This window comes from Berghia stephanieae, chromosome 1 (assembly GCF_034508935.2).
Source record: "Berghia stephanieae isolate SIO BIC M18660-M18661 chromosome 1, UCSD_Bste_1.3, whole genome shotgun sequence".
In the NCBI taxonomy this organism is placed as follows: domain Eukaryota; kingdom Metazoa; phylum Mollusca; class Gastropoda; order Nudibranchia; family Aeolidiidae; genus Berghia; species Berghia stephanieae.
Window position 1 is genome coordinate 44,989,606 of NC_088360.1, and position 12,648 is coordinate 45,002,253.

At 34.2% G+C, this 12,648-nt stretch overlaps 1 protein-coding gene across 3 annotated transcripts in view; it reads left to right on the forward strand.

The window, feature by feature from the left end:
- Positions 1-12,331, forward strand: part of LOC144975792 (uncharacterized) — a 26,677-nt gene extending 14,346 nt beyond the window's left edge. For all 3 annotated transcript variants that reach the window (XM_078919981.1, XM_078919994.1, XM_078919986.1), the window contains 2 exons: positions 6,654-9,944; positions 12,194-12,331. In XM_078919981.1, the coding sequence (XP_078776107.1) occupies positions 7,387-9,944; positions 12,194-12,302 (2,667 nt within the window). In that variant the 5' untranslated portion in view covers positions 6,654-7,386 and the 3' untranslated portion in view covers positions 12,303-12,331. The remainder of the gene's footprint in view (positions 1-6,653; positions 9,945-12,193) is intronic.
- Positions 12,332-12,648: the final 317 nt, after the last annotated feature.

Sequence of the window (12,648 nt, forward strand, 5' to 3'; positions counted from 1 at the left end):
TGGGTTGTTTTTTTTTTCATATAAGATTATATTTGTGATTTTGATTGGATGTCGAATGTTTAGTACTTTTCTCACTCGCGGCAGAATGTATCCAATTTATCTTCCCTTGCTTTTGTTGGTGCACATGTGCCCTTTTGGTCTTTTTTACTAAAAGGATCGAACATAAAACGAGGTTTTACTATTGTCATGTGTCAACTTTGAAAATAGTTTTTTAACCTAAATTATTTTATTATTCCCGCCTGATAAGCCATATTTTGCAAAACACTTTTTGATATAAAGCATATAAAAATTTTACTGAGTTCAAACCGTTTCAAACTCGTAGGTAAAGAAGTTAAATTCCGCTTAAGTTCAAGTCTTTTACACGATGGGCAACGATTATAATATGTATTGTGGTTGAACTTATAACTTTTCGCGCAACCAACAACAACAGAACAATAGATAAGACGTATCTAGAACAAAGAATGAAGAACGTGAATCGGAGATTATCAACACAATTAATTTAAACACAACAAAGTGAAATTCAATCCATAAACGTTGAGAACTGTGTCGGGTTGTTCACGTTCAAGGTTGTAGAGCTTGTAACTCGAGTCTTCAAGTTCAATTAGCTGTTGACAGTCAGCCTATTACAACAATTTGTTTATGTGGAAATCAAATCCAGTGTGCTTGGCAACAGAGTCCGTAAATGCTGGGTTTAACTTTCGTTTTATTCTATTGAAAAATTGCTGCTGATCATATTTTTAATGTTAGATAGTTGGGTTTTTGTTTTCTTCCCAATATTACTATCAATATATAGAAAATAAAACAAAAGTACCCGGCCTTCATCGATGAAGTTAATCTCATATTGTGTAACGTAAAACAGATAATAGGAATCGATTTCAAGATCTTATTACTTACCGAAAGGACGAGTTTAATATTTCTCTGTCGTCTACCAGGCTTTTAAAGTAATGTATTTATGTTTTTATTGTTTGTTTGTTGTTTTCATTTGTTTTGTTTTATCTTTTGGTTTGTTTGTTTGGTTTTTGTTTTTGTTTTTTTGTTGTTTTTTTGTTTGTTTGTTGTTTTTTTTTGTTTGCTATTTTTTTTTTGCTGTTGGCTGAAGAAGGGTTTTGAGACCGAAACTGCCATATTTGATATTTGTTTTGTTTTTATTTTTTTAAGCTGTTATATTCATTTTTGTCTATTACCTTTTACATACCTCAGCTTCTAGCAGCTTAGTACCATATACTTATAGGAATTGCTTTTTACCCTTTGGGAAAATGCTTGCTTAAAGCGAAGTGCTCTCAGTCGAAAAACGAACTTTTATATAGCTCAATATCCACTGAACGTGCTCAAAGTGCTTTAAAAGGGGTCCCTGACGAACAGCTACATGTAACTTATAGATCGAGACATGTCACCTGTTAGGGGATATTACATTTTTTTCCGACAGAGGCAACGCTGTTAATGGCCAGGTACTCATTTTACATCTCAGTACGGTAAGAGAATGTGAGGAAAGAGTCGTTTCCAGGGACTCAGCTATGCGCCAAGCGAGGCTCGAACCCAGGACCTTCTTATCCTAAATCGAGTGTCATACCACAAGACCACATAGCCGCACCTAGTTATCTAATTATAGTTTAGTAAATAGAACAAAAATAAGAGAGAAAAACATCTTTGACCTGAAGTGAATAAAAATGTTAGCTTTGGGTACTGAGCATTGCCCTCAATTTATTAAATGAGGTATGTGGTTATCATTACTATTATTATTATTATTATTATTATTATTATTATTATTATTAGTAGTAGTAGTAGTAGTAGTAGTAGTAGTAGTAGTAGTAGTAGTAGTAGTAGTATAGTAGTAGTAGTAGTAGTAGTAGTAGTAGTAGTAGTAGTAGTAGTTGTAGTAGTAGTAGTAGTAGTAGTAGTAGTAGTAGTAGTAGTAGTAGTAGTAGTAGTAGTATTAACATCATCATCATCCTCACCATCATTATTTCAAGAGATACCCCATTACTAAATTGGGTAGAGACGACGTGCACTTAGTTGAAGGTTTGATAACCCAATTTATTATGGGCTCATTGTTGTAATGGAGGTTTTAAAAAATGACGCAAAATATTGTCCATTACAACAGTGCTAAACTAGGCCCATAATTGCGTTTGGATGTCAGACCTTTTTATGTACATGTCCGGTAGATAGTAGCTGACTTCACGATGCCCAAATGCTACGCTGTACAAGCCGCCGAACACCTATTTAATTTGTGTTTCGATTAAATTTTTACTTTGTCGCCGTCAAAATTAGGAACGAACCTTTCCACCTTCCCATATTGTGTTTCTATGATATTTGTAAACAAAAATATATTAAAATATAGAATGTCTTTTCAATGATAACTATTATCTATATCCACACATATCTTATAAACGACATATAACTACTTTAAACTTATAAAGATTTTACTATATCCTGTAAAATATCCTTTAAACCGTCTTTGTTTTGAAACTACGTGACCCTAGCTCCAACAATGATTATCATTATCGTTGTCGTAATTATCATCATCATCATCATCATCATCATCATCATCATCATCATCATCATCATCATCATCATCATCGTCATCATCGACGTCATCATCATATTATCATAATAAAATAATAATAATAATAATAATAATAATAATAATAATAATAATAATAATAATAATAATAATAATATAATAATAATAATAATAATAATAATAATAATAATCATTATCATCATCATCATCATATTATCATAATCATCATCATTTATATCATTCGAATTGTGTAATTTCTTTATAATCCAATGATTCAAAATCCTAACTGAAAGGGTTGCAAAACGTGCTTAGTATGATATAGTGAATTATTTAAGATCATAAAACTGACTTTGCTTTTTTTTCTTTTCTTTTATTTATTTATTTTTTTTTTTTTTTTTTGTTTTGGTTTTTTTTTTTTTTTTTTTTTGAGTCATGTTAATTTAGTTTGATTGTGTTCTAGTTGAAGTTAAATTTAATAATTTGTTCAAAACTGACACATTCAATACGCTTTTCAAATCTCTAGTCGGCAAAATAAAAGTTCTTGATGTCTCTTTATATTTTTCGTCTTCTGGAGAAAATACAATTTGAATTTGAAGGGCTCTTCACAAGACACGAATGTATCGAATTTGTGAAGGATTTTAATAACTGGTAACAACGCACATACTTAAATCGTATACATTTCCATTTCAATAACCCACAACGTCAAAATGTGATTAAGATATACTGTTTACTTCTTCATTGTCTGTGTTATAAGAAGATATCTACATCTGTAGTACGTTGACAAAACATGTTTTTTTTCATCAATTTGACCAGAAATCTGTAAATTCAAATATTAATCAATTTACACAGCACCCAGATTGATAAATAGTTTAAAACCTGAACTTTTCATTTATTAATCTTAAAATATTTTTGAAGTCTCATGTTTGTAAAATTCAGGGTCAATTTAATCGATCGACATTGAAAAAAAAAACGTTTTTTGACCAAAATGAAAGAACCTGTTTTTTCAGTGTACAACAGAAATGTGAAGTGTCTCTTTCGTAAGTTGTGAATTGTGAATGATTTTACAATGAATCCTTTAAACGTAATAAATTGATAGACTAGACCGCAGCTGCTGATTTTGTTTTTATATTTTGGACTATTCTAAATGACATTGACAATTTATATGAAATGGAAGAACCTTTCACCGAATATATGAAGCCTAGGGCAGTGTGAATGTTAAGAATATTCATATTTAGATATTAATAATGGCCATTCAAAGCATTGACCTAATCTACGATTTGAATTCTACACTACAAACCTTATATTTTCAATATCAATAAATTCAATGACAGCTTTCAAATCACAACAAAAATTGAGATCTTAAGTATCGCATTGTATGTGTTTAAATTTGTTTAATACAGTTGAGTGAGTTCTTTTCAAAGAATGCTGATAAATACGATTGATGATGACAACCATCACACTAGGAATATCTTAAAAGAATAATAATAAATAATATGCATATATTTTATCTTTATGCAGTGAAATTCGAAAGTCTCAACACTGGAATCTTGAATTCAATGATAATAATACATGATTAACTCAAACAGTTTCCTTAATATGTTTATTTCTAAATATATATGAACTTAATTAAATCAAACTAAAATTGTGTTTTTCCTCTCGATTCTCAACTCGGTATTTTGCAGGCATTCTTAATTACAACGGAGAGCAGCATTCTTGTATGTTTTAACGCCAACCCCCTACCGATGCAAACATATTAACATCACCATTAGTTTCCTTTCTTTCACTTCTGAAAATCGGAAACCTTGGGGTTTTAAAATAGACATAATAACTACACATCTATGCGTTTAATTGAATAACTCATTAAAATTCAAATCAAGGGAATGTTTTCAATACGGTTTAAATGTATCTATTGCTTATTCAATGTGCTTTGATTTTTCTAGAAATGAATGTTTATTCAAACAGTCAAAACATGACAAATTATTCAATTAGCTGGTCAGTTGAATGATTAATTCTTTTTTTTTTTTTTTTTTTGCTTATTTATTTTTGTAAATTTTGTAAACGCAGAGAGAGAGAGAGAGAGAGAGAGAGAGAGAGAGAGAGAGAGAGAGAGAGGGGGGGGGGTGAGTAAGGGGGGAGGGAGGGGGTGAGAACGAGAGAATCACACAGATCTTGATGATCAGACCGATTATAAATAAGCTGGATCACTGCCAAAATGGCTTCTATTTGATTAAGATGGAATGACACATAAGTTGAATAGGGCGTAATAATCGCATTCGTATCAACTGTAGGCTCTGAAAAAAAAACGTTTTTAAAATTTTGGCAAGAAAACTCGTCCTTTAAATTACATCGATCGACTAAAATGACCATCATCCTGTCAAAAACTCTCATGATTGTCCCTCTTTTTCAACAACACACCCACAATTGAGCATCTTCCAACGGGACTCTTCGATCATCGCAAAGACCTTTATAGTATAGATCAAAAGTGTCACTAGTGACTGAGAAGTGTCATGCCTCGTCTTATCGAAAAACAAATGGCCGATCGGGATAAAGTCTGGAACGAGTTTTTCTCCTTCTTCTCCCTCTTTTCCCTTTCTCCTGACAATGTTACATAACTTCCAATGTGAAGCAGAAATCGCATTCGATCTATTTCTAAAGATGAAAAGACTCCTGACTTGAATCTAATAGACATTTTTTCAATGATGTCCAATGTGGTTTATAAGGTTCGTGCATTTTACACAAAAAAAAAAAAGAAATAAAAAATTATGCCCCTCCGCCACGACATCATAAGATATCGTCGCCTAGGCATTCCACGAAGGAATATAGATAATTCATCAAACAACATGTTTGATTTCAACAGGAATCACCCATGTTTTGTCCAAGTGAGCAAATTGGGGGTTAATAATCTTGCCAAAGGAAAAAAAAAGTGCCTGAAGCGGGGCTCGAACCCGGGATCTTCCGGTTCACAGTGCAATGCCTTAACCGCTCGGCCACCCCCACCCCCCCCCCCCCCCCCCCCCCCGCCCCTCCCCGCACACACACACACTCGGCCACTGTTTTACACAGAAGCAGAGTTATAAGAATCAATTCAAAATGCATGGGATCGAATCATCAAGACAATCAATTGGATTATGGGGGGAAAAAGGCTACGCACAGGCATAAAGAAAATTGGGACTATAGGCCGATGACATAAATGTTTGAGAATTACGTCACAAATCATCAATGTAGCAACTATTATTATGCCGTATGTTCATTAAAACCATAGTGGAATCAATATTTTCAACATATTATTACCCTGAAAAAGTTGGTACCTACATAAATTTCAATAAATGAGTTGTGATTGTGGTATAGTTTAAGACTTGTATTTTGTATGTCCTGGTGGTTACAGGCTTAATTCTGAATTTTCCGGGGCTTTTTTCTCGCACCTGATAGACTGTGTAGTTAAGAACATGAGACTCGCCGTAAAAAGGTTAAAATGGAAAATATGAAGACAGTGTGACATGCTCTGCTACGGATCGGCTCAACTTTCCTTTTTTTTTTCCTTTGTGATATATTCACATCTAAAGAATAATATATGACTTTTGTTTTGATTGGAAACCTGCAGTCTATCTTTTAGTTGTTGGTTGTTTTGACATTTACTTCTTCCTGGCACAAAATTCACGATGTGTAACTTGAACGTCAATATCGTAAGGTGGGCTATTGCCAATTAAAATTCCTATCATATAGAAAGCCGATAATAAAAATGTCCTATGACATTTCATGCCACAAGTTTTAGTTAAATGTTGTTGTTTTTGTTACCGTCGTCATTGTCGTCATTGTCCTTGTCGTTGTTTTTTTTAAATTTGTTATTATTATTATTATTATATTATTATTATTATTATTATTATTATTATTATTATTATTATTATTATTATATTATTATTATTATTATTATTATTATTATTATTAATTATTATTATTATTATTATTATTATTATTATCATCATCATCATTATCATCACGATTACCGCCATTGTGATCATCATTGAATTTTTAGTTGTCATCACAATCATAACAATTATCATTGTCGTCATCAAGTCTTTGTCATACCATGGATACAATTAACCATTTTATCGTTCCTTTCATCTCCGGCCAGATTTCCCACATTCTCCGGCATGCACTTGAGACATGGATGACTGCCCAAACATTATTAATTTGTTCGTCAGATGAAACGAATTCACCAATCCGTAACATTGTACACAACTCTTGAATCGAATCACAAACAAGGCAAATACCAACAAATAATATAATGATCGAGTTAAAAAAAAACAAGCGTGGATCGCAATCAGAAAATTGGGATCACTTTCCCATATCTATTTTGTTCACTGTTAGATTGTGTTATGGAGAATAGTTTGAGCAATACGAGGCAATGAATAAATTTTAACAAAGGATATTGACAATTAATTTGTCCTATAATTTTAGTATACCGATTTGACAATGTTAACAAGCATTACTATTAGGATTATAACGAAACCTCGATGAAATATGGAGAGTCAAATAACGATCAATCACAATGCTGTAAATAATGGATTGTCCTGTTTATTTTTTCATTTAGAGCCGGTGTGCGAAATATTGAAGACTTCCAAAAATGGATTTTTCTCTTACTAAGATGGATTCGGGATCTTCTTTGACATCATTTCCTTATATATTTATTCACCGGTACGAAGATGGATGATAGAACAAATTTGAATCTAATGATATACATTGTGTTCTTTAAATATAAATATATATATAAAAGAAACATGTTTACCTATCATGAAACTAGCTGAATAGCACAATGCACATTTTTCTATATCGATAACATCTGAAAAATCATCTGAACGTTAGCTATGCCGCCCATGATCAACAAGGCCACAATAATGAGCTCAGGTAGTATCATGGCTCTTTACGTGGAGACAATTTTGCAGATATACATCACTCTATCCTACAGCAACGGCAACATGGCAAAAAATACTGAAGCCATTATATCTCTGTGCTCAATAGGCCTTGCATTTCTAGCTACCTCAACAGTCTCCTACATTTCGGCTGAATCGTCAGCGCCTTTTGAGGACGGGAACGGGGATAATAATTTCAAATCCAGAGTTTTGTTCAGATTTCTTCACATCTTTCAGTTTGGGTTGTTGTGGTGGATATATAAAATCATCACGTATTACGACGGAAGTGACGCAATACTTCTAACAAATCTTCGACTAGCCCATGTTCCTATTCAATCCTTGCCGTATATAATCATCTATTCGTCTACATTTCTCATCAAAGGAAAACTCAGCGCCATTCAGTCATTGTCACTTTTCGTATCTATATTTTCAACGGCATCAGCTGTCACGTGTTACAATTTACGACTCAAACTCTATACAGATAAATCAGAGGAAGAAGAAACGGGTAGCTTTAAAAATTCGGGTAAATTCAAATCAACGTGTGCAGTTTTGGCAACCTTTATTGGGACATTGTTGGTTCTGGCTTCAAGGATGGCTTCCATTACTCTGATGACAGCGCAAATACATTTATGGGTTTTGGTACCTTTGTCGGTGCATTTTATTCTTATTCTTGTGGTTTTCATTTTGTTTTCATCTAGAACTAGTAAATGTACATCAAAGATATTTACAATAACTACGCATTCGCTATATTGTTTTGGAATGTCTTTACTCAATACATTCGACTTAGTTTACGATAATATTTCACATGTCATGTGTAAATATGTAGCTTTCTATTCATTACTTCTTATAGAAAATATCATTTTCATATCATTCTGGCTGTTAGAATTTGATTTTAATTACGCCTCTAAGCTAGTCATAGTGCTTGGTATTTTGTCAGCATTCATTTTTGGATTAATTATCAAATTTGCAGGATGTACGTTTTCTATTTCTCAATCCAAAACATCTAAGATCGAGGAGAATTCGTCCCATGGAACAACAGGTATGCCATCTATAACCACAACTATTACTTCAGCCACCCTAAACTTGGGAAACTCACCGCCAATGAATAAAGACGATGACCTCATAAGTATTGTACAAGCATCGCTAGCTCATCGATTCTATCTCACCGAGCAGATTAATAACAATGTTGATCAATCCTCCTCGATAAACCAACATATACAACTCGACGTATCTGGTCTATCAAGACCACTAGAAAGAAGATCGACTGGTCGTAAACATAAGCATAAGTATCCTAAAGATAAAGCGAAAACGTTGACCAAATCTCGAGAAAGAGAAAGGATAACGTCAACCAATGATATCGTCAGATCACCTCATAGTGTTCAAATATTAGAGAATACCCCATCAGCAATAAACGCGCATCAAATCAAGCCAGAGCGGTCTAAAATACCAAGTAATAACAGTATTTCAATAGACCAGAATGATAGCTTTCAACACAGCTCTGTACTAAGTGTATCCGATCCAGAGACCCTTCTATCTGACATGATGTATGATGAAGTTGGAGGTGACGTGTGCTGTCACATGCCAGATGAAGCTTTACATAAAAACATTTTTAAAAATAAGAAACGGATCAAAGGCGTTCATTCTAATCGACAAGACTTATCTAAATTACAGGGTTCTCATGAATTCAACCACCCGGAAAGAATTCGCACAATTCATAATCTCAATCACCAGTCTTTTCTCCCTCACCACAAAAGCTCTAGTGTAAGCAAAAGCCAACCCTCTACATTTATTAACACGATCCCGTCTAACAAATTACTCAACGAGAATGGAAAGCTTGACAGGCTTCATTTAAAGGAAAATCAATATGGAGATTACACAAATAAAAATAACGATAGCTCGGATAACGCTGTAAGTTCTGCCAAAACATATCCTCGGAATTCAAAATTTGACAGAGAAATGAATAATATACTGTCATCAATAGCAGCCACTGACGGTCAAAATCAAAATACCCACACCCTTAATCAATCAACGTTGCATTATAGGTTTTCTGACAGTGAGGCTGTGGTTAAGAATAATATTAAACCCGGAAGATTCCATTCTTCGAATAACAAGGACAAGAGGATTTATAAAAATATCATAACATACACCGAGCCAGATGATATGACCATGAATAGCACGATTACCTCTAATGCCAACACCAACACTGACTCGCGTCATAATGTTAAGAAATCAGATAGCAATGTGAAGATTATGTCCTCCAACAAACCGACAGAAACTAAAGGTGATAAGATTCATAGAGAGGATTATGGCAAGAACTCCAAAGGTCCAGTGCCTCCACGTATCATAGCCTCTAACGCCATCCAGCTTTGTGAGTCTGGTAGCTCCTCCTTCACAACCACGGTAACCCATGGCAACATATCACAATCAGGCTCTTCTTCCTCTACCACTTCCATGACAACGGATGACTGTTGGCAAGATGACCGAGGACAGTCGTCTGACGCCAAATCCGATAGGTAGTAAATATATAGAATAAGTACATTTAATTAAATTCATCTGAAATTCTCAACATCTACATTATCTATCTATGTCCAAAGAATAATTAACAAACTCCCTCTCATCTCTCTTTCTCTATGGCCCCAGTTTGTGTTTGTATCATGTGTGTTCCTCCTGTCATAAGTTTCAACATTAATTCTCGATAACTTGTCCTTCTACATGCGAGTCAATTCAAGTTGTCTTATTCTAACCAGTTTCATATGTGTAGTTGAAAAATAATTGATGTTGCTGATTTTCAATGCAAAGATTCTAGATAGCTGAGATCTACTGCCAATCTAATATAGCGACATTGCGGCTTTGTCTTGTAAGCTCAGGTCTCAGGATGGAGTCCAGCTATGGGCAGCGAAAAGCTGATGCCTTTGAGAAGCCGCTTTACTCAATCTGTCACCGTTGTCTCAGTAAAAAAAAAAATGTAATCGTAATAGCGCCTTACAGGTGTCATGCCGTGTATCCTTCGGTCATGCCCCGTCTATTACAACACGCTTTATTAATAGCAACTATCGCGTTTATGCTACAAAGTAAAAATGAACCTGACTGTCGTTTAAATTCCAAAACGATAAATTGATTACTGTTAAATCAATTAATATTCTTGATCACTAAGGAGTTGTAGAGGGAAAGAATGAAAAGAAGTAAAATACTGTTCTTTCTGGATTTGTTTGACAATGTGCGTGCAAGGTCTACTTGTTTGTTTCTTTGTATGTCTCTGTATCTGTCTCTCCCTCCCTCTCTCTCCCTCTCTCTCTCTCTCTCTCTCTCTCTCTCTCTCTCTCCTCTCTCTCTAAATATCTATATATATATATATATATATATATATATATATATATATTATGTATGTATTATCTCTCTCTCTCTCTCTTTCTCTCTCTCTCTCTCTCTGTGTGTGTGTGTGTGTGTGTGTGTGTGTGTGTGTGTGTGTGTGGGTGGGTGGGTGTGCGTGTGTGTGTGTGTGTGTTTGTACATGTACTAGTTCGAAATAATTTTATGTCGGACAAGAAAATCATACAATTTGTTGTCTATCCCCCGTTCTCCCTCTCTCTCTCTCTCTCTCTCTCTCTCTCTCTCTCTCTCTCTCTATATATATATATATATATATATATATATATATATATATATATAATATATATATATATATATATAAATGATTAGACTGCTGCAAGTCAGTCATCCATATCAATTTTCCTGTTGCATTTATCCTTTTTAATCGCATTTAAATAGACCGATATTTTCTTAAATGTAAACATGCCCATCTAACGATATACCCACACACATCGTAATGCTGAAGGTGCGGAGAACCTAAGTTCACTGTCGTGATGCACATCACAAATTAATAGAGCAGTAAAATTGGCTGCCCCAAACGTAAACAATAACAAGTTGCTGGTGATTTTCGTTAGGGACCGGAAAAATTTACGCACAATATAGGTCTCCCAATTTTGTAGTTTGAGTTGTAGGCAATACACTTTCAGTATTGAAAATATGTTTACATAAAATCTAACAGTTGCAGAAATAATAATATAAGGCTAAATTATTCTGAAAATCAGGCTCCGAATAATTTTCGTTTTGTTCACACCAGCGCAATAATTTGCTCTGGTCTAAAAATAGATAGACTGTAACTTTTGATAAATTTTACCTTTTGTTCCATAAAATATCCATATCTAGACATTATTTGATGCATGATCGAGTATTTATGAATATGTGTTTCTTTTGCCACCTAACAGCCAAATTTTAAAGGTTATTTTTTTCTATAATTTACAATGGAACGTGAGCTGTCAAGACAGGAACATGTGGTTTGCCATGTGCTTCTCGACCTTTGTTTACGTTTGGGGCACCTAATTATACTGCTCTATAAGCACTCTTTCTGTAGTGCAAACACTCTATACACATTATACGCCACCATTCATAGCTGAATTCTTTCCATACGTTGGCGAAATGCGTGATGTATTTAAAGTGCCTTATCCGTGGCTGCAACGCTGGAATCGCCTTTTATAGCCTCTACGGTTGTTATTCGGTCCTTGACCATAATCACAATCGCCTGACTTTCTTACAAGATGAGGAAATTCCCGATATGGACATAGGAACTGCTATTGTTCCTGCAAGAATCTTATTATCAGGGACTGCTCTTTCGCTATTCTACAATTTGTAAATTTAACTTACAGGCAGACGTCTATGTTGATTTACCAATGATGTTCTTTATTTTCTTTCTTTCTTTTAGGCTTTCACAGTTCCTCATGCAGAGCGATACGGATAGAATACCACCTTCAGAAAACATTCTAAGATGGTTGTCTACAACAGAGGCCTCTGATAATATAGAACATGTTTGACTTGCCATAAATTGCGTCTCTTTACCGAACACCGAATTTTAAATTTGATGGTCCTTTACGACAAGACAGTGCTTTATTTACAGGCTAATGGTTGCCATGACAATGCTGCCCAAAACTGACCCCCCCCCCCCCCCCCAAAAAAAAAAAAAAAGTTTATTTTTGCATTCTGGTTAGCCGTAAAACCTTGACTCTAAACGTTGACCAATTAAGATTATCAAAAGCTTTTCAAAAAAAAAATGTTCATCATGTGACCTCTTTCTCATTGGTCCATCCAGATTGATTGAAAGTAGAAGTGAAAGTTGGTTTTGTATGTTTGTCTGTAATTTGAGTGAATATAAACTCTCGA